General features: G+C 38.6%; 1 protein-coding gene across 3 annotated transcripts; it reads left to right on the top strand.

Annotated features, from left to right (window-relative positions):
- Nucleotides 1-451: 451 nt before the first annotated feature.
- CHFR (checkpoint with forkhead and ring finger domains) lies at nucleotides 452-22,053 on the top strand. 3 transcript variants are annotated; one of them, XM_046901203.1, is made up of 18 exons: nucleotides 452-509; nucleotides 952-1,096; nucleotides 1,956-2,055; nucleotides 8,376-8,485; nucleotides 9,686-9,745; nucleotides 9,893-10,111; nucleotides 11,008-11,175; nucleotides 11,801-11,957; nucleotides 12,184-12,338; nucleotides 12,631-12,793; nucleotides 13,637-13,779; nucleotides 14,196-14,315; nucleotides 14,620-14,703; nucleotides 15,362-15,432; nucleotides 16,118-16,205; nucleotides 16,383-16,490; nucleotides 17,213-17,285; nucleotides 19,285-22,053. In XM_046901203.1, exons 2-18 carry the CDS (start codon nucleotides 964-966, stop codon nucleotides 19,325-19,327), a joined length of 1,995 nt encoding a protein of 664 aa, XP_046757159.1. In that variant the 5' UTR covers nucleotides 452-509; nucleotides 952-963; the 3' UTR covers nucleotides 19,328-22,053. The 3 variants fall into 3 exon arrangements, with proteins under 3 accessions (XP_046757159.1, XP_415086.4, XP_004945549.1); XM_415086.8 differs by having other exon boundaries at nucleotides 10,960-11,175; XM_004945492.5 differs by having other exon boundaries at nucleotides 452-646; nucleotides 10,960-11,175.
- Nucleotides 22,054-22,642: the final 589 nt, after the last annotated feature.

Here is a 22,642-nt window from a genome sequence, read left to right as displayed (position 1 = left end):
ACCGGGGCTCTCTGAGCACAAACCCTGCCAAAGGGAACGGATTCTGCCCGAGTGCAAACACTATTTCTACACCACTTCTCTGGTACAGGAAGCATGCTTTTATTTAACCTCTGCTGGCAAGAGAATAACTCTTACATATCGAAGAGTTAAACGAAAGGTATTGTTTACTACGTGCTACGCAGCTCAGCCACGTGCCGACTCTCCCCTGCCCGCATCAAAGATGGCACCCGCCACGTTACTCCACCCGCGGGCCGGCCCACACCCAAGATGTCCGCCGAGGCGCCTCCGGCTCCCTAATCCGGCTCTCATCCTTCCGGCGTCCGCGGAAGAGGCGACGCTCTAGCAGGCGGGGCTCGGTGGTGGGCGCCGGAAGGTCCGCCTCTGCCGCCGCTGCGTTCTCTATGGCCTCCGTGCGCCGCCTCCAATGGCAGGCCGGGCTCCGCCCCGCCCTGATCAGCTGAGGGTGGCAATGTCTGTTGACAGGAGCCGCCTCGGCCGCGGGACTGGGCGTAAGGGCCGGGCCGAGGGGAGGGGGCGCCGCGCCCGAAGGGGCGGGTGGAGGCGGCGGGGGGGCCGCGGTACCCCCTTCCTACCCCTCAGCGCCGAGGGAACGGGGCTGGCGGAGGGCGGAAAGTTGGGGAGAGAAGTGAGCGGGGGGAGGGAGGCCGCCCCGGCCCGCTCTCCCCGCGGGCGGGGAGCGGCCCTGCGGGGTGGGGGCGGCGGGAAGCGGAGGGGGTGGGCTGGCGGCGGGGGGCCGGGGGGCGAGGGGAGGGCTCTGCGGCTCCACACAAAAGGAAGCGGGCAGGGCCGGGAGCCCCGGGGGGCTGAGGGGCGCGGCGCGCAGGGCCCGGGCTGGCCCGCCAGGGGGAGGGGGCGCCGGCTCCCAACGGGCCCTCGTCCCTCGAGTGCTGTGTGATGTGGGGTTCGGGTTTGTTTGTGTGTTTTCGTCAGATGTGAAGGCAAATGGAGCGCTCAGAAGGAGGCGAACAGAGCAGGCAGCAGCAGCCTTGGGGGAGGCTGACCCGTCTGGGTGCTGAGGAGGCAGAGCCACACGTCCTGCTGCTGAAGAGAGAGTGGACGATTGGCAGGAAGAAAGGTGGGACGGGCTGCGCTGTGTGGGACAGTGGTCCCCAGTCAGGCCTTACAGCCTTCGGAGGTGGGCTGGAAGTAGTGGGCCTGAGGCTTTCAGCTGCTGAAAGTGCTCCCTGGGCAGTCCCTCGTGCCCCTTGAGCTGTGTGAAGAGAATTCTTTTTCACCAACTTGCGGCATGGGAGCATTTACATGTGAACGTACCTTTTAGGTCGTCTGAGGCAGCTTGTGCAAATAAGAAAAAATGATAGTTGATTCAGAGAGCATCTGTGTTAGTCCTATCTGTGTTCTCTTTGTGTTCTTGGAAGTCATTGTAGAGGCTTTCATTGAATAGAATGAAAATAATGGCAAGTTGCTTGGTATGTTTTGGCCTTTGCACTTCTGTGGGCTTCTGTCACAGGGCTTTAAGGTAGGGGAGTGGTACTCTCACTTATCAACCACTGGTCCCCAGTGCTTCCTCGGGTATATTCTGGTGTTACACTGGTGTGAAAAAGAGCTGGGTGCTCTGTGACAAAGGCCTCCAGAATTTGGATTGGGTGCATCTCAAATTTGTGTGAATTTGTACTGCTCTAGAGTGGAGTAATTGTGATTTGATTTTCATTTCTAATGGCTGAAACTGGGGAAAGAAAGGGAACTAAAACATCTTGAAGTGGTTGAAATAAACCTGTATTGGTACATGGAGCTATTGCAGTGTATTTATATATCGCATAGATGGGCTATGTTTCTGCTTATATGCAAGCAGAGTTTTTGAACTATTGCAGATGTACATGAGTCAGTTTGTCGTGCATTTATAGACGTGTAGAATGCTGAGCTGTCTGTGTAATGTGTATTTTTAAGCACACTGGAAAATCTGCTTTCTTTTTAAGGTTGTGACTTATCTTTCCCTGGCAACAAGCTGGTGTCTGGAGATCACTGTAAAATCATAGTGGATGAAGAGTCTGGTCAAGTGTCATTGGAAGATACGAGGTTGGTTCTCCTTTGAACTTCTATTGTTCTCTTTTCTGTAGTCCATGAAGTAAAATCTTGTGTATGGCTCAAGGCATTAATAGCAAATCCTTTTCCTTCATTTTTCTCCCTCTCTTTTTGCAGATGTGGAGTGGTTGTTTTTCTTGTTTGTTTGTTTGTTGCACTTTCCCAGTATTTTTTTCCTCTTCAAAAGAACCCATGGAAAATACTGATGGTGTAATAGTTCTCTGGGGTATTTCTTTAGACTTGTGAGAGAAAGCAAAATGGCTTGTTGGCGATGGTTTAACCAGAATGATTATTTCCATGGTGTATTAAGGGTTTGGGAACTGAGGTCCTTAATGTAAAAAGATATAAGCACATCCTTCACTGGAACTACTGTTAAAAAGATAAGCTAATTTTGTGAGACTACTTTTGGTGTGTAAAGTTCATTACGTACTTCTTCATATACTGAAGGCCAGTAAACTTGGCATGTTAGCCATGTTATTTCCTGTAGAGTTTTAAGGTTACTGTGGGAGTACAAATAACACTGTGGGGTTTGTGGGTGGTTTTCATTGGATTTTATCTTGTTTTCTTTGTGAAATCTGAGATAGGAATTTGAATAGAAGGAGATTTCTTAGGAGGAGGTTGAAACCCCCTTCACATTTTCATCTGCTTCATTTTTGACAGGATTTTTTGTCTGAGATTGCAGAAAGCTTCTGGTTTATTGCATTTCAAGAAATCCGTGACATTTTAAAATGTTTCTGTAAACCACATTCTTTTTCTGCCCCACTGTTGCAGGCAATAAAGAAACAAATAATACTTTTTTGCCAGCTCCCCCATTTCTTCATGTCTAGAAAGCACTACACACAAAGATGAAGATGGCAGTTCAAAGTATATTGATGAATATACGTGATGATGAAATTTAATGTGAAGCGTTCTGCCGAGTACCATGCTGAATTTGCTGTTTCTTTTTCAAATGTACCAGGATGAAGTTAGATCTTTTGTTCTGGTAGTTCAGGTCAGTGTTGTATACTTTCTGAGGCTTTGAGAATATTGTAGAAAAACCTTTAATTGAACAGTGGTGCACTTCTGGGGCGCTATTGGCAGAATCTGAGATTTAGCTGACATCTTTTAGCAAAATTTTTGTTGCTTTGTTAGTTAGTGGCTGTGCTGATATTAAGAGGAGCTCACTACTTCTGCATAGTTACAGGAGTTTTTATTTTTTATATTTATTTTTTATTTTCGTCCAGTAAAACAGAATATCATGGAATTACTGATATTGGAAGCTACCTCAGGACGTCACCTATTTCCAACTCAGTTGAAGAGGGGCCACCGTACTATTTGAACTGGGTTGTTTAGGTTTTCTCTAGTCCTCTAAGCACAGACATCCGGCAGCATCTCATGGCCTTTATTCTGAACCTTAATTATACTTGTAGTGGTTTTTTTTTTTCCTTGCATCTTGTTTTACTCTATGTAAAGAGCCTGACTCCATAGTCTTGGTATCTTTCTTGTATGTACAGGATGATTGCTATTAGGTCTCATGCTGCCCAAGCCACCTTTTCTCAGGAAAAACAGGTCCAATTCCTTTATCCCTTTAGCTCATGGGCCTTGTACTCCAGCGCTCAGGCCACTTCAGTGGTTCTCTGATGGACTTTCTGAAGTTTATCATGACCTTCCTTGTCCTAGGTGTTCCAAAACTAGATGAAATACTGTAGATGTGGGCAAATGATTTCTAAGCAAAGGGGAAGATTAATCACTTCACTTGATCTTCTGACTACGCCCTTGTTAATATAACCAAGTGTGCTGTAGGCCTTCCTCGCTGCCAAGGCACGCTGCTGACTTATGCCTAGGCATAAATCCAAAGTGTGTGATCTTATGTTTAGGCATAAAATTCACCAAGATGCCTTGCTGATCTGTCCCCTGCCTTAACTGTTGCAGGTGGTTGTTCCATCCCAGCTGCAGAGTGCTGGGTTTGACCTTATCACTGTATTCCTGTCAGTCTGCCTGGGTCCCTCTCAAGAGCCCAACTCTCACATGTACTGAATATAGCCCTTACTTTGGTGTCACCCACAAGCTTGATAAAGGTTTAGTTCCCTCTCCCCATCTACGTTGTAACTAGACGTAGTAGGTTATCTGAAGGATAGGTATCTGAATAAATCCCTGATGGCTTGTGGCTGTTGGGAAACTTTGTATTCCAAGAAACTGTGGAATGAAATGCTAACCTATAGGGAAAAAAATCCTGGGATTTCTAGGAAATGGTGGTAAATGTCATTGTCAATATAAATCCGCACATCCAGACATTTCAAGCAACAGATCAGGCCATGTTTGCTGATCGTGGTAGTTTTAGGGGGCAGCTGTATGTCTATGTTTGAAAAACCATCCCTTGTTTCAAGTGCATGCAGCAGGTAGAATTAGTTTATACCGATGTCATGATAATAAAATCTGAAGAAACTATGAATAATGCAGAAACTTTCCTACTTTTCCTTCTTCGTCTCTCCCCCCCTGGCAAAAGAAAAAAAACAAACAGCCAAACAAACAAACAAAAAAACCTAGCTAAGCCAAATTAAACTTATTTTTTCACATGATGCATTCATGAAAAGGTGGGACTTGTTAAACTGCTGATGTCATTGATGGGCTGCATGCCTATGGAGTACTAACATTAGCTGCTTATGTGTGTTATGTTTATATGTAACTGACAAAAAGAATTAGGGTCATTCAAGTGTTCTACTTGCATTTGTGTTGGTATGAAGTGTAGTTACCTCTTGCTGAATCAAAAAAGTGAATGGGTTAGTATGTCTATTTGCAGAAGACTCCACTCCTATGACTCTTCCAACGTTTGCACTGAGTATCAGCTGAGCTCTAAAGAATCAACCAGGCTGAAAGAAGAGTTTTGAATGTTTGAGTTGGCAAAACTGATGCCCAGAGTCCCAGAAAAATACTGCAACATCAGCTTTTTTCTGCTGTTAAGTGGAAAACAGTTTGGAAACATTGCTGTGGTTAAGCTCAGATTTTTCTGGTGAGAAGGAATGCATCGAAGGAGGCAGCTAGCATGGGATAGTTGGACTGAGTGGACTTTGTTTTTGTGTTGTAGCTAAATCAAAGAATATCATTAAATACACATAGATGGTCACTACTGTTATTTACCTCCATGGTAGCGTGATGAGTTTATGAATCTATTTTTGAAAGTATCGCCATAAATTTGCAGATGACAGAAAATATGTAGAGGACTTGAAATTATTGAGTAAACAGAACCAGTAGTAATGTAACAAAACCCAGTAATTAGTAAATAGTACAATAAAATCTCCATGGATTTGTGCCCCCTCCCCCCCTTTTTGTGGCTATGTTTCTGCTTTATTTTCCAAGCCATGCCCTAGTTCCTTGATACTGCCTGGCAGACAGGGAAACTGACCTAACTCAGCTGAGGCAGATACTGGTCTGCCATAAGTAAAAGCAACTGTAAGATTCTTCATTTTGAAGTAGAAATTTAAAAAGCAGCTGAGGTAACTTGTAAGGGCCTCCTCTTGTTGTCTTCCAGGTCTTTTTTTTTTTTTTTTAAGGATTCTGATTAAATATTAAGAGGTTTTTTTTTTTTCAGAGCAGGAAAGGTGTGTTTGTTCAGGACTCCCTCTCAGGTGACAAACTAGCAGATGTTCCCTTTCTGTGAGTGAACAGGAGATTGATCTCCATTGGACAGTGGTGTTCTTTCTGCTGCTCGGTTCTGCTTACCCTGCAGTCAGGCTATTTCTATGGGTGTTAGCGGTATAGAAGCTTGTTAAAGCTCACAACTCATTTCAGTTTATAGTGTGTTCAGGTTACTATGCACTCACACAACTTTTAAAACTGTTTTACCATAAATTGCATTTTTTTTCCTGGATGGACACTACTAATCACTAGAAGGTAACGGACTGGCATTGTTGTGGGTAGGATAACAGAATGCCTTACAATACACAGATCATTTATCTACTTCAAAAGTCAGCATCTTCTAAGTGTAATGTGGTTGTTTGTATCCATTCTGTACTGCCGCTGGGTTTGGGAAGTAAAGGTAATGTATGGTTTGTTAATCAGACTACTGAGCCAGCGCCTGGCTTTCATTTCTTCTGCTCGTTGGAGGAGTCAAGTTTTTCCTCTCCACATCAAAAATAATACAGCCAGTTAATATCAATTCAGTGTCAAGTCCCCAGTGAACCTTCGTCTTTGGGGTACATGTTTTAAATATTACTTACCTTAAAAGGACCTTGCTACGGTCTGAAACATCAGAGGAATGTACAAATGCCATTATTTATCATGTGTGTCTCGTTCAAAAAATCCACAGCATTACTCTAGGATGTCACCATATCTGTTAGGTGTCTCGTGCTGCAGTACTGAAACTGGGAAGGCTATGTGAAGGAATAACAATTATCTGGGGTGATTTTTTTTTGATTATTGACTGGGATAAAACTCCTTCCCTTTGTTTATGTATTTAAGAAGAGCTTTTTTTACCCCTTTTTTATAAATTGTATCTATTTTTACTTACTTTGTGTCCATAGATGCAACATAACTCATTACTGAGCTCTCCTTGGACTCAGTGTAGCTGCAGGACTGAGGTGACTTGGATATTTGTAGTCACTTTGTGGATGGGGTAGCTGTTTCTGCAGCTTCTGTCATCAGACCAAAAATGAGTGGTTTCTGATGTACAGTGGCGATAAATTTTTTTTCCAGGAATGCCACACTTGGCTTATTGCCTCTCATAGCCATCTTTTTAATATCACAAGTGTCAGTGTTAGCTTAAAAACAAGTTTAGTTTCTGGCAGAATGACTAGACTTCTTTTTTCCTCTTAATTGCTGAACTTCTGGTGCTTTCAACTTTCAGTGACATTCCCATTCTGCTGCCTTTTTGGCTCTCATGTCTTTTGGGCTAGTCAGCATCTATACACCTAAGGTAAAAATGCAAGCTCCTTTAAAAAAAATTCTTTACTTATAAAAGAAGCCTGAAGATTCGTTAATGGAACAATGATTGATGTGACCCAAAGTTTTGTCTTTGTTGATGCTTAAAGTTGCATTTTAATGTGTGTTGGATTAGTTGTTTCATCTATGTAGGTAGTGAAAGCCATTGCAGAGGGAGAGGGAAGAAGTGATGTCTTGAACAAGACGTGCTGTGGCTATTCAAGAAGACTTGCTTGCCCTTTTAGCTTTTTAATGTAATGCTTTCAACTTTGTGTCTGAAAAGGTCAGCAGAACAAAGTTCTTTATTTGTCTTGCTAAATGACAGGAGATTTGCCCAGGTTCAAGTTGCTTTTTAAAGGAAAAACAATGAGGAGAAGGGAAGGAAAGATGCTTATATCTAAATAACCATTGCTCTCATCTGGGTAAAAACTGGTCAGTTTGAGGAAGACTGGAGTGTGTCCTGAGAACAAGTAGTGGCTTCCAGGAGGTGGCAGCAAAGGCTTGCTGTCGTTTCTTGGAGGAGGTGCTCTGCTGAGGGGGAAAAGGCATCTTCTTTTCTTTCATATTTGGTACTAATTATGAGACATTGAATGGCAGAAATCTGAAGTTCTAGAATGCTGCAGCCCTGAAAGAGGCTTATTGCAGGGTAGCTGAAATTTTTCAGTATTTGAATAGCGACTGAATTACTAAAAGCTAAAAGATTGCATATTGAGCATCGCTCACAGTGAAAGAGCAAAGATATCTTCATTAATATAGCAGTGCTCTATATTTGCTTCTTTCATGGTTTAATTTCTTCCATAAGTCTTGGAGCTTTTATAAATACCACAATAATTATTTCCAGCTCTCCTTTAAGTTGTGCATAAAAGTTCTCTCACCTGACTTCTTGGGTTTTAGCTGCAGACAGCCTAAGTAACCTTGGAATTTAAATTTTTCACTATTTGAAGCAGAAAGGAAACAAAATGAACACCAGTAATGGATTCCTTACTGTACAGAAGTTCCTTTGTGCCAGAATGTCTTAGAAGACTCCCATTGTTAATTAGAAAACATAACCTAGAACTTTTTGAACAGAAATCCTATTGTCCTTTCTTCTTTCATATTTAAAAGATGGATACTTTTCTACAGTAACAATCACTGAATTATTTTGAGGCAGTGGCCAAATGTCATGTTTCTGTGAAGACCACATCTTTCCTGGGAGCTGCAAATGAGCTTTGAAGTACAAATAGTCCTGCACTTCTCTCTTTGAAACAGGTTTTCTCTTTTCTTTGGTTTGTTTTTGAGCGTTTTTCTTTATCCTTGCTTAAAATGTCTTGCAGAGCCAACAGGTTTTTTTTTTCATTAAAAGTATCTTGAATTTTCCTTTCCTTCTCCCAGATAATCATGGAACCATTTATATTGTTATCTTTTATTTTTCTTTACAGTACTAATGGAACAGTAATTAATAAACTAAAAGTGGTTAAGAAGCAGACATACCCTTTACAAACTGGAGATGTGATCTATGTTGTTTACAGAAAAAATGAGCCAGAGAACAGTAAGTAAAAGATTTTTTTAATTGTGTAGTCTTTTTTTATGTCACAAGAGAAAATAACGGTCAATACAGTTAATTCAGGATTACTTCAGTTTAAGGCAGGTAATTTGTTGATGTGCAGAAACAAGTTTCCATGGAACAGGTTGTGGATGTGCCAGTTTTTACAGGGACAGGTCTAAGCAACTGTCCCATTGAAGTGTGCCTAGGTGCAGCTTTGGAAGAAATAGTGCATGCAGTGATAACTAATAAGGTCCTGATCACACACCCAGTACTTCTTTCAGAACCCCAAAGTCATTAGCAATCCTTTCTTAGTATATCACATTCAAGCAGTTTTTGGCACCAGAAGGGGATTAAGGAGTTGCTGCCAAAGTTGAGTTTGATGTTTTTGTTGTTTTATTCTTTTGAAGATGAGGGGCAAACTGGGAATGGAAAAAGATCCTGTAGTAAAAGTAAAATTAGTAAACCTGAAAAGGTATTTGTGTACCCTTAGAGTAAAATCATCTCTCACATGCTTTTAAGGATTCACTAAGGTTATAAGCTTCCCTATATACATTTCCACTGTTTGTGGTTGATACTACGTGGAAGAACTCACTTATATGAGTTTTTCAGGTACTTCATAATGAACTGAAATACAGATTTCTTTTCTTGTTAACAAGGATTTGAATTACCAGGCATTCAGTTGGTTCTTTCAGCTTCTCCATCTTCAAAGACAGAAATTTAGAATTGGCGTTCTGGCTGATCTGAGTAGTTCTGAAGAAGTTTAGGCTAACTTGATGAGAAAAAGGGCTTCTGTCCTTTTTGAGCTTGATTCTAGTTTGGGTAAAATAAATAATAAATAATAATAAATAAATAACTTTAACTGAAGTATCAGGAAAAAAAAAATACTTGGTTTGCTATGATTCAGAGCAGATTTTACGTGTAAGAAATGATTGAGCCTCTGGTTCCATGGCTGGCACAAGTTAAACCTCACACAAAGGCCTCTCTGCCTGGTTTCCCCAGAAGAAAAGATCTTGCTGTGTTGTTCCTAATTGCCTCCTAAGTAGGAGTATTAACACTGTACTGTAGAGGTGGTCCCTCGTGTCCTGTTGTGTTGTGAGGCACTTTGGGGAAGCATCCGCCTGGTAGTAGAACTTGTTTGTGTGAGATTGAGGTTAGTTGATTTTTATTTAAAAATTCCGTTTAATATTTTTTTCTCTCTTTCAGACGTTGCTTATCTTTATGAATCCTTAAACACAAAACATGATGCAACTCAAGAACCAGTAGGTAAGGAAGTGATTGAAGATTCAAGAAGAGTAGCTAAGCTCCAATGACTAACACAGTGCTTTTTTTAGAGTTTGATTGCTTGGAATTCTGAAGACATCGTGTGAAGACTGACACAGATCTTTTTCTTTCTCCCTTTTCCCCCTCTAGCTGTAGAAGCTAATGTAGAAAACCAATGCCATGTGACCAAAGATACCTCAAGTACAGGAAGAAGTAATGATGAGAACCAAATTACCTCATCACCATCAGCTACTCAGTCTTGCTATGAGGAACCACAGCCATCTACTTCTACATCTAACCTCTTTAATGCTTCTTCTACCTCTCTTATTGAGTCTGCATCTGTTGAACAGGATAATCCTTCTACATCTGGTAAGAGTTATATCAAGTATTTAGTATGCTATCTCATCAGCTGTTAGACCAGACTTTAATTTTAACCTTATCTCTTCAGGGTGCTCAGCATTTCCTTCATAAGTTCTAGTTAAAATACCAGATAGATATGTGTACTTTATGAGTAGGTAGGGTAAATCCTGGTGAATGGGTAAAACAGTTATGCAAATTGCTGATGCTCAGAGAGGCACAAAATCCACGTAAATCTCAAGCTGTTCTGCTGTTATGCTATGGATTTGTACTGACAGTCTGGTGAAAGCTTAGCAGATGCATATGGATAACTTACCAAACAAGTAAATACAAGTGCTTGCACTCATGCAGTCAGTCTGAGAAACTTCTGTGGTTATCACTGTTACTTCTGCCAGCCACCACTGTGCTTTCTCTTGCTTTAGAGCACTAAGGCCAAAATATACCACATGGATCCCTTGCCTGTGTCTTGGGTTGTACTGGCAAGTATATTGCAGTACAATGCTCCAATAGAACAATTCATTGGGAATTTTCTGCAATCTTCTATGAAAATGAAGCTTTGTCCTCTGCTCCTGATCTGTTATATATGATAAATATTGTATAAATCCTTTCTCTGGCATCCTTGTCAGAAAGCACTGATATGAGTTGTAGTCTTAGGAATAAATGCTCTGCACTTTGAAGGGGATTTTAAGCTGGGTTACACAACTAAAGGCCTTTTTTTTACAGGTCCTCCAATTAATCAGATTGAGTCAGAATGCATGTGGTGTAACTATACATCCATTACTTGTGCTGTTACTACTTCTGTTTTTGCATGTCCTGTATCTGTATGCGACTGTGTCCACTTCTCTGTTTTTATTTTGCAGGATCACAATCCTCACTCTTCACTCCTGTGCCTGCTTTGCCCATTTTAGAATCTATGTGTCTAAGAGCACTTCATGATGAACATGAAAAGCTGGATGTGAATGCTGAAATTTCTGCAATCACTTCAGAAATCAGTGACAAAGAAAATGCAGAATTGGGTTCTCAAAGGACAGAGGAGGAAGAAGTTTTGGAACCTGCGAAGAAGAAACTAAAAGGAGGCTAGTATGCTGCAGTATTCTGCAACCTAGTCTTTAATATTGTTATTGAAAGTTAGTTTTAAAAGTTTAAATTAGAAATTTGCTGCTGTTTATTTTTCATAGAAACCCAGTGAGGTGAACAGAAACTTAAGAAAAATAAGTGCGGATTTTTAACATGAAATAAATACAAAAGCACTCATCAAATTGAGAAGGGATTGAAAGGTTACCTGCTTTAGCGTGGGGGTTGGACTCAATGGCCTCTTGAGGCGTCCCTTCCAACCTCTGCAGTTCTGATTCTGTTAGGTTAGTGTGGGGTAGATAACTTTTCCCCCCTCATAATGTAATTCTCTATGATTCTATGTTGTAATATTGTGTTAAATAAATGAACGTTATTTGTCTGTCTTCCCATCTCCAGATTCAGTCAGGTCAGTGTCATCAGTCCTTTTTCAATTCCTTTTTCCTTGTTTGCTTGGTTTCTGATCCAGTGAAAATAATTACTTTATTATCAGAAACCATTATGTAAAAAGCAGGAATGTTTAGTGGCACCACTGTCGGTGAACAAGGAGTTTGCATGTATTTCTCCAGTTTTTTTTTTAACGCTTAAAGTCTCAAAATCTACATACTGTGGAGTTTTCTGTCTTTGTAGATGAAGGTGCTTGTCCAAATCTTCCAGCAGCAGCTCCAAGTGAATGTATAATTAAAATTGGCTCTGAAGATGCCAAAACATCAAATGTGAAACCAGATAAGATGGAGGAAACATTAACTTGTATTATCTGCCAAGAATTGTTGCATGACTGTGTAAGGTATGTATGACTGACAAAAACTGTGTTTATGTGATAATATAAGTTCAGTGACAACAGTTTGAGGTGACTGGGAGATTTGGGGTATTTACAAACCCTTCAAGAATTTTTTTTTTTAATGAGCCTTTCTTATTATTTAAGCAGATCTTAACTGTTTTTAAAGTGTTATGGATGTAAATTAAAAAAAATGAAATATTTGGGGTTTACTTGTTATGTTTGTGTTTTCCAGCTTGCAACCTTGCATGCATACTTTCTGTGCTGCCTGCTACTCAGGATGGATGGAAAGGTCTTCTCTATGTCCAACTTGTCGTTGTCCAGTAGAACGTATTTGTAAAAATCACATATTGAACAACTTGGTTGAAGCTTATCTGATTCAGCATCCAGGCAAGTTCCAAGTGTGTGTAACAGAACCTGACGTATCTCACACATGAACTGTATAGCTGATGTATGCACAAAGTCTACCATCAATAAAGTACCTGTACATTATATACTCATAGTACTCTGTTTTCTCTGACAAGACTGCAAAAAAACCCGAGATCTTCTCGAACTGTTATCTAAAAACAAATTTTATGGCAACGAAAATGCCATAACTCTGTGTAAATAGAGTAGAATGGAAATTACAAATGAAAAGAATCCTCTGCTCTTCTCTTGAAACTTGAATTTGGTTTTCATACAGATAAGTGTCGTAATGAAGATGATGTACGTAGCATGGATGCTAGAAACAAAATTACTCAAGACATGTTGCAACCTAAAGTGCGAAGATCTTTTTCAGACGAGGAAGGAAGTTCAGAAGATTTACTGGAATTGTCAGATGTAGATAGTGAATCTTCAGATATCAGGTAGGTCTGTTTAAGTTGTGCACTGAATTGAATTTGCTTATGCTTGAGTGCCCAAATGTACAAACTAACTAGTTTCAAAAACATTGAGAGTGCTGTTGTTGTTGATGTTGTTTCCACGATCATTTCCAGAATGAGCCTTTCTTTTGTTTTCAGACAAGTTCATTTTTACCAGTAGTTATCTTTGCAATTCTACTGGCCATCCTAAAGCAGTCAACAAAAAAAATATCTTAAATTGGAACTCCTTGAAGCCCAGCAAGATTCAGTTTATGACTAACAACTTTCTCCTGAATAGTACGACAGCATCTCATGATGTGTGAAAGTACATTTTATGGCTGTTACTTTACAGAAAACTGATTTCTGGATAAGGTTTTGTTATGAGAAATAGCAGTCTATAACCATGTAAGTATAGCTGTAATTAATGTGTCTGGGATCCTGCTTTCACCAGGTGTGTGCTACCAAAGCAGCTGATGTTTGACCAAGGGATTACTAGCCACCAAAATAACTCTTGTTTTTTAACAGCAAGCATTTTTTCTATATGTCTAGAGGAGAAAAGAAAGTAAATTATTTACCTTCCAGTAAATAATTATTCCAGCTTTGTTAATCTTGCTTCCACTCACACCACTGTTTTCTTTTGGAGGCTATTAAGAATCCTTTCTTTTGCAGTACTCTTTGTTACAGCTGCAGCATTCTTCACAGCTATGAGGTACTGAAATATGGGGACTTCCATATGTTACCGGATGAAGAAATTCCAAATTAAAGGGTATAATCAACCCTGTCTAGAATAGTGATGAGTTATATTTGCGTTTGAGTATTATTTCCTATGACCTTATTTTATTATTTCAGTCAGCCATATATAGTATGCAGACAGTGCCCAGGGTATCGAAGACACCCTGTTCCAGCTCTGCCTGGCACGGGCCAGGAGACAGAAGCAGGAGGAATGCAAGCACTGGGAGATGCACCCTCCACATCTGCCAACTTTCCTGCAGGTCAGTGTCATGAAGTCTTGATAGCAGCATGCAGATAATAGGTGTATGAGCTATAGCCCTTATGAAGCTGCATGACTTCTTCACACAGGTATCTTTGCAAAAAAAAAATAAAATAAAATAAAATAACTTTGATCATTTAGTATGGTCATCCAAAATAGACATCTGATGGTTGATAGTTCATAAACTCTTTTGCATATTTGAATGTTTTTACACACCTAAATAGTTTAGTAGTCTTTTCTGCTTTTTTAAAGAATCTTTGTGGGGAAATATATATAATATATATATATATGTTACATATAACTGCTTGCTTGTTACTTTCAGATTTTTGCCTATTGTTGGCTAGGATTCCTAGTCCATTTTGTAGTTATTTACATTGTTCAGTCTTTCATTTTTCTTATTTTTTCTTACCCACCTAGCTGTCCAGGAATATGTGTGTCCTGCTCAAGGAAGTCATGTAATATGCACCTGCTGCTTTCAGCCAATGCCTGACCGAAGAGCAGAGCGTGAACAGAATCCTCATGTTGCTCCTCAGCAATGTATGTACATAGTTCTGTAGTCAAACTTAAGAAAAATTTTGAAAAATAAGTTTCTCTTTATTCTAATGAAAATTAAGTTTATTTTGAAGAGTGATTTTATTTGATATTTTTTATTTGGTGTCTTCTTGTCAAAGCATGAAACAGTCTTCCTTTATGAAATGTATTTACTAATCCTCTTTTTTTTGAATAAGAAAGCTGTACTTCTTGTAACAAAGTTTATCAGGACTCTATTGCTGTAAAAATGACAGACTGTTGAGTTTTGTTGTGTGCAATCCTGACAGGGATTTTCTTTGCTATTTTACAGGTACTGTTTGTCTGCAGCCCTTCTGTCACTTATACTGGGGCTGCACTCGGATGGCATGTTTTGGCTGTTTGGCACCATTCTGTGGTATTTTGGAATAATTTGTTTCTTATGAGTGTGTTCTCTTTGGCATAATTTCTGTCTACCTTAAACTTCGGGTAATTTATGAAATGCAATAGACCACCACAGTTTTGTTAAAGGGAACAGAGACTGTGTCCTCACACTACAAACGTAAATGATTCTTGAATGTGCATGCCTTAGCTTTGAGTGGAGAACAGCACTTGTTGAGCATACTGCTTTCCAGCATAAAAAAAGTGGTGTATTTCAACCTAGTAGAAGAATCATGTATATCACTGCAAGAGCCCTGAATGTCTGATGTTAACTGGCTAGAAAAGCTTTCTCTCTCAAATTTCTAGTCTCCCAAAGCTCAAGGTTTTAGATGCTTTGAAAAATAAGAATAGTTGAAAGGAGTTGACTGTAGAATATGCTTTAATAACACTGTTAATTTGTGCAGATTGGTAGTGCTGTTTGTGAACTGAAGGCGGAATTGTAAAATCTTGATGTCTTGTCTTTGATTGCAACTAGAAATCATGTATTGCACATGTGTTCAGCACGTGTTGAACTCAGCCGTGTGCTTGGTGTTTGTGTGAGCCTGTGTGTGTTATTTTGGGAAACAAAGGAGCCTTCAGAATACATGTGAGGATTTGGGAAGAAATAAAAATTCTTCTTTTCTTCTTCTGATTAGAAATAAACCTTGGTGACAAGTGTTTAGATGGAGTCCTAAATAACAACCACTATGAGTCAGATATCCTAAAGGTATTTTTTCAAATGTTTATGTACGTTGCATAATAATAAATATCTGTTGTTTAACATTTGCTCATGAAATGACAGTGATATTTAATTTCTCAAACGTGTGTCTGGCAGCTGCCAAGAAGGCCACAGTTAAACTCAAATTCATAAATTGTTGCTATAAGAAAGTAACTATAGAACTCATGTGTGTTTGATTGCTAAATCAAAGAATTTTCCTTGTACATATTTGTTAGGGAGTCCATTACCTACAGTCTGAACTGTAACATCCAAAATCTTAATTAGAGAAAATAATTAGAGAAAAATAAGCATATAACAGGAAAACAAATGGTTTGTTTTTTTTTTTTTTAATGCCAGACAAATTTAAACTTCACTTGTGTTGCATAGAAATATTTTTCTATACCATAACTAGGTTATCTAAATTAGGTAGGCTGGATGAAATCTTACTGTAAGTTAAATGATAGTGTGGCTGATGGTAATCTGTATACATTCTTTTGGCTGAGCTAGGAGTTTTATTGGTGATTTGAAAGCTAAAATAAATGGTATTCTGTTATTCTATTTTTGTTTGTAAATGGCCTCATCCTGTTTTGAAAGCAGAGATAGATCTAGATTTGGAAATATTTGAGTATATTTGAGCTTGGTATCTTTTTAATGTTGGAGACTTTTCAATATGAAACAAACTCTTCTTTTTCAGGATTACCTGGCATCCAGGGGTTTGACGTGGAAGAATATGTTAAACGAAAGTCTGTTAGCTCTTCAAAGAGGAGTTTTTATGCTGTCAGGTGTGTTTTGTTCATTTTTGTCCACTTTGTATGTATGTGTATGTGTGTAAAACTCAGTGAGTAATCAAGAGGTTTAATGTTCTGTATGCACATAACTTGTGATGTCATGACATTTTTGTTAAATTGGATTTCTTATTCCTTACACTGACGTTATGTACAATCTGTATTTTTCTCCAGATTACAGAATTACTGGGAACACAGTGCTTTGCTACTGTTGTGGCCTTCGCAGCTTTCGAGAACTTGCCTACCAGTACAGGCAAAATATTCCTGTTGCTGAACTGCCAGGTGGGCTTAACTTTACACGGTACAGGGCAAGTTAGTTAAAAACTTAATCACTTTTATTCTTGGGTCTCCTATATGATGCCTTAGCTTTAAATGTGATATGGGTTGTGGCCTCCTTCGGCAGAGTTGAGGTTGGGAACAGAAACTCTTCCAGTAGTCCACTTTTAAGCATTACTTTATCAATTCAGTTCTTGTTAGCAAGAGCTTCCACATCTTTAACAATTGAGAATTCTGCTTCTATTTCTGTGCATAATGAGGCAGCTCACCTTGTTTCTCCTCGTTATCACATTTCTATTTAGTGAAGAGCCTGCTGGACCACTCAGTTACTATGTACGTAAAACTGGGGGAGAATAGCAAACTACCCAAATTAATGATGTTTGTTTTTTAAGGTAAGGTATCTAGATACATGCCCGGTGTTCTAAACTGTGAAGTCAGTATCTGTTAAGCTAAATAGTAAAGCTGCAGTTGAGAGCACTGAGAAACAAATCCTTCCATCATAAGTCTGTATGAGCCTAAAATTCAGAATTGTGTTTTCTGTTCTTCACTGATGGCTTTCTTTGTTTCTGGGAAGGTGAACCAATGTAGGTTACAGTGATTTCTTGCCTGTAATGTCTTTTTTCTTTACTACTGCTGTAGTCAGTAACCACCAGTAGCAGTGGCATAGTATTCTATGTGACCTTATTTAATGGCTTCAGAAATAAATGTAGCTTCTTTTTTCTTTGCAGTGACTGTCACATCACGTCCTGATTGCTACTGGGGACGCAACTGCCGAACTCAGGTCAAAGCACATCATGCCATGTAAGTTACACCATTTAGAAAGCGGTGGGGTTTTGTTTGATTTTTTGCTTTTGCTTAAAAACAAAACCTTTGTAGTGCCAAAAATTGCACAAGGAACACTGCTGCAGTACAGGCAAAAGTGAATGAGCTTTGGGTTGTGTATTTTTGTTTGTTTTTAAACGCAACTTGGAAACAGACCCTTCATGCATTTCTGAAGGTACCACTAGCATTTTTAAATTCATGTTTTCTACCCCTAACTGTTCCTTCATTTGTATTTTTCTCAGTCTCAAGCAGCTTTTCATTTGCTCTTGTCTTGAGTGCTTCTTGAAAACACTGTGCAGATAATTAGCCCTTTGCTGTTTCTTTTGGAACTATGAGAAATGATTTTTTTTAGCAAACTACAGCAAACATTAAAGGGATAAATTGATGGGACTAACCTGTGGCAAGGGAAGGAAGAAAAGTTTGGAATGTGATATTGGAAATGTGGTGTCTGGTCATTCACAAGAATTATTCATCCAAAATAAGATCCTTGATTTTTTTTTTTTTTTAAAAAAAAAAGAAGGCCACTGATAACTGATGCCAAGTCATTCTTTCAAAAGGAGGCATGTGTGTTATGACAGGTATTAAAGAATTTCAAGAATAAAACAAAAATTGTCTGCCTACAGTTTGTTATTGTTCCAGGAAGGGTAAAGAAGTCCTTCTTGCTCAGGGAATTATTTGCTAAATTCACAGTGCAGTTCACGACAGTGGAGCTGTTACTCCTTACTGAGAAATTGCTTATAGTGAATAGTAGATTCTGCAGCATCTTTCTAGTGCTGCAATGAGCATGTGCAATTAGCGTAATTCCAATAACATTTCAGGTACTGTGGGTTGAAAATAATCAGTCTGTATGGCTTGCTCAAGCAGATCATAAAAAAGACTTAAAATATTAATCCCCAGCCACATACAAATGCAGAGTTTTACCAAATACCTTTCAAAAATAATTTGGAATTTAAGTTGCAGATTTAGTTCAAAGCTCCGCTGTTATCTGTAATTTCATGTTACAAGGCTGTCTATTTTCCCACAGGAGATTTTATTTTTGAAGCGCTAGAGAGTTAATTCAGTATCAAAGCACTCACCAGTTGTCTGCATTCATATTTGGGTGGATAATTTCATCTAGAATGAGAAGGGTTTTTTCCACTTGTTTTTCCAGCATTAGCTGTTCTAGAGCTTTACTGGTTGCTGCTTAAAATCTTTTTTAAATCCATACAAATTAGGGGAAAAAAAAAAACCTAAAAACTTATCATATAGCACTCCTAGATATTTGGCTAGTTTTTTTTTGATTGAGCTAAGTTGTTTTGCTAAGTAGCTTGGTTATGTAGGCAAGGTTTCTTACTAACCTTTCCTCTGATTCAGTAAGGAGAAAATGCACTCAGCTCTTCAACTTGTGTTTCACATATGTGTTGGGGGACGCATAACCCAAGAAGAGGAAAAACAAAATGAATAGCGAGAGATTTTAGAGAATTAGAAAGAAATGCCTTACACAGAATTTTATGCAGACAGGCTTGCCTTTCCTACTGAACTTAAGTAATATAGAATGAGAAAAACCTCTTCTGGAAATAAAATAAGTAAGGATTGTGTAGAAGTGTATTGTGAGACTGGTTAATACTAGTTCCTAGTGAGCTGTGAAATGTTGCTTTAATAAAAATAACTACTGTCTCAGGACAAAATTAATTCTCTTGATTCCTGTTTTACTTGCCTTCTGGATTTGAAGTATGCAGAAGTACAGAGGAATGCTTTTAATAACAGGTTTTCTGCGTACATAATAGAACTACCCATTGTTAGGCAGGAGATGCTGAAAATCCTGTTACTAGTAACATGTTAGTAGAGTTCAGTCTAAAAAGGTTCTGAAAAGCACCTATGTTAGTTTGTAAATGTTCTCCTTTGAACTGTTGAAAATAGCTTGTGAAAGATGACAACTCTTATGTTGCTTGACTTCTGAGAACTTTGTTACATATTAATACTTCTTTTTGAATTTCAGGAAATTCAATCACATTTGTGAACAAACGCGATTCAAGAACTGAATACTTGTAGTCTTTAGAGAGGGGACAAAAACTTGTCATACTGCTTGTACAGTTTAAGGTTTCAGGGGATCTTCTCATTTCTCCCATAGCAGGGAACCAATAACTTCTGCATCAGGTAATCTGAAATGAGCTTCTTAAATTGTAGAATTTGACAACTGTATATGAATGAGGTAGTTTTTTTTTTCCAAGAAAGTCCAGCAAGCATTGTGTTCCATTCTCATGACTACAACGTCCCTGTGTCACTTCACTGAAGAACACAAGCAGAAATCGCTCTCACAGAAACCAGCCATATCTTGGGAAGGCCTAAGAATAAGGAGTGTATTTGCACTACTTGTGAAGAAACTAAGAATAATCCTTAGACTTAAAAAATAGAAGTGTTTTGTATAAGTATCTGATTCTATTTCAAGAGCCATTAATATTTAAGAAGGAAATTGTCAGTGTATATTTGTAACTGCATTTTGCGGTGGTCTGCTATTTTGTCACTACTCATGGCATTTGGCCTAGAAATACATAAATCTTCACTTTAAAAAAATTCCGTCCATGAAACAGCTGTTTTAGCTTAAAGCTTGTACCATATGTGCAGTTTTACAGTGGAAGTAGTACAGTTTCTTATCTTAGTTTTGCCATATCGATGGGTTTTATTCACATTAAATTACAAAAAGTAATTGCACAAAAATTTGAAAATTGCATTTAAAGTTGGGGTAATACTTGAAGCAGAACAGCCTTCTGCTAATATTAGTTCCGTAGTATTTTATATCAGAAGACCAAACAGTGCTTTTGACATAGAGCAGCAGCCAGTAGAACACACTGGTTCATTTTTTTGTATTTCTTTTTGGTTTGATATTGTATGCTAAGTATGTACCTCTGCCATGCAGCTGTTCTTTAGCATGCATACACTGGTGAAAATGTAGAAAAAGCTATAATTTAAAACAGAATATAGCAGCTTTACTGGAAAGAACAATCTTTCAGAAGGCAATTGACAGACTGAAGCAATATGGAGGCATTTCTAGCTTGGGGTAAGAATGATGAAGGGGAACGCTGGTGTCACTGTCATTAACAATGTAGCTTTTATTTTTATGCCTTTTGGAGAGCTTGTTCCAGAAACATCCCATGCATCACTTCAAAAAATATCCCAACACTATTCCCCCCCCTGCACTTCCCCTCCCAATTAATACGATTTAATATCTTTCAAAGTAATTTGGTAGTTAATGTTCACAAAGCTCAACTGGGACCAGTTTCTCTCTTTCATTGTACTTAGAGTGAAACAGAATGAGAAGAAAGCATACCACGTTACCTCTGTAGATACCATGTCCTTTTTAAGTATGCCTTATTTTGTGAGTAGGATTTATACTTCAATATTAAAAAGTGTACACAGCTATCTTGTGTTATAATGGAGCACAAATGATGCAGCACATCGTGTCTACTGGTGTCAGTGAGTTGAACTATTTCCAGTAACGCACATCTTAATATGAATGCTAATTAAAATTATGCATTTGTGTTTAGATTTTTATTTTTTAAAATAGCTGCCGCAAGGATGGGTCTGCTGACCATGCCTATACGCTATTAAAAATACACTTTTGTGTGGACTTCTCTTCCTAATCTCTGGGCATTTTCTCCTGTGAGTAGGATTGAAATTGGATCTGGAATAATACTTGAAACTTTTTAACAACATTGCGTTTCTGTCTTTTAGTATTATTAGCAATGTTCTGTTGCTTCTGTATTTGTATTTTATGTTTAGATTTTTTTAATGGTTATTGTTATCTTCTCAGGACAACCATTCCCAGCTGTTTTTATCTCATTTTTCATCTCTGGCTGTGCATGTAGCAAAATGAGTGCAGTTGTGGAGATCAAGCCTTTGCACATTATATGCAGAAATGTGCTTTGTGTTCTCATTCACCACTTCCCACACCCCAGATGGGCTTTCAGCACAGACTTGTCACTGTGCTAGTGTTCAAGCCTCTTGTGCTGACTTGGGTTTTTTTGGTCAAAAATCGTGTCTGCAGTACTGCGTACAACCTCACTTGCACTTCAAGTTATGTTTATATAAGGATATATTATGTGACAAGAAAAACAACCTGAGAAAGACATTGTACTGACATAGTTAACATCTAAACTACCTGTGCAGTTGAGGTTCTTCAAATTCCCTTCAAAAAACTCTTTTTTTGCTGTTACAGATAATTGATCTGCCTTTCTATGCATATAGGGTTGTGGTAGTGCAATGGAATGAAGGGATTCTTTTGTCATTTACATTGTACCAGGACTAGATGAGAAACTAACTTGCAGATTGGGGGAGGGTGAATAAATCCTGATCTTTATATGCTCTTATGTAAGTAAGAGTATCTGTCATGGGTATTACATACTCTATACATTAGACCTTTTTAAATGTATGGTTACCAGATGATAGTTAATGTGATAAATGTATGAACTATGCTTGGTGTAATTGTTTAAATACTGTAAAGGTGCAGCATATTTTTTAACCTGTCTAAAGCACACGCCCACCTCCTTTATAAGAGATACTTGGAAGCTGAGCATGAAATGTGGTAGAATAGATGCTGTGAAGGTCAGGGTGATTATGATAGGCTTTGACATAGTGGTAAGTAAAGTATGTAGTCTCTTTGAGAGAGTTCTTTTATAAAGAAGGTGGAGCGTAGTTCTTCCAGTTCTTTGGGTTTTTTTTTTCCTGAACTAAGAAGTTATTAATTAAAAAAACAAAAAACTTAAAACCACTGGAGCAATCTGTTTCTTTTGTGGCATCTTCTCTCACCGCAGGCATGGATTATGTCAGTTTGTCTTGTGATTGGTCAAGCTATCGCTTACTTGAATGTTGAAATTTTACAATGAAATATCATCCTTGAACTTGTAGTAACTAAATATAAGGGTTTTTTGTCCTTCACAGAAACTCCCCCAAACTTTATTACAAATGTCACATTGTGTCATAAAGGAGGGTGAGTCTGTCTGCAGGTTTTATAACAGACAATACCTGTTTAAAAACAGTACCACCGTGTTAGTAAAAAAACAAGTTCATTTATTTATTTTTTTTAAAGGGGTACAACTGATATTCCTACAGTACTGTAGAGACTGAATTGACAGCATTATATAACGCGACTCATTTAAGGGCAAGGTAGAGAAAATGTCATACTGGGTTCATCTTTATACCTTCTGCATTTTCAATGATCAAATTTGTATAAATGATTTTGAATAACTACTATTAATAGTACATTTCTTTCTTAGAATTCTTTCCTTGCTGAGAAAATAGGACTTCTCTGTACCCTCCTTCTGTATGATGCTGCAGACAGTGAGGCTGGAACAGTTAAA

This window comes from Gallus gallus, chromosome 15 (genome assembly GCF_016699485.2).
Source record: "Gallus gallus isolate bGalGal1 chromosome 15, bGalGal1.mat.broiler.GRCg7b, whole genome shotgun sequence".
Classification (NCBI taxonomy): Eukaryota; Metazoa; Chordata; class Aves; order Galliformes; family Phasianidae; genus Gallus; species Gallus gallus.
Note: the sequence above shows the minus strand (reverse complement) of the source record. Positions and strands in the feature narration are given on the sequence as shown.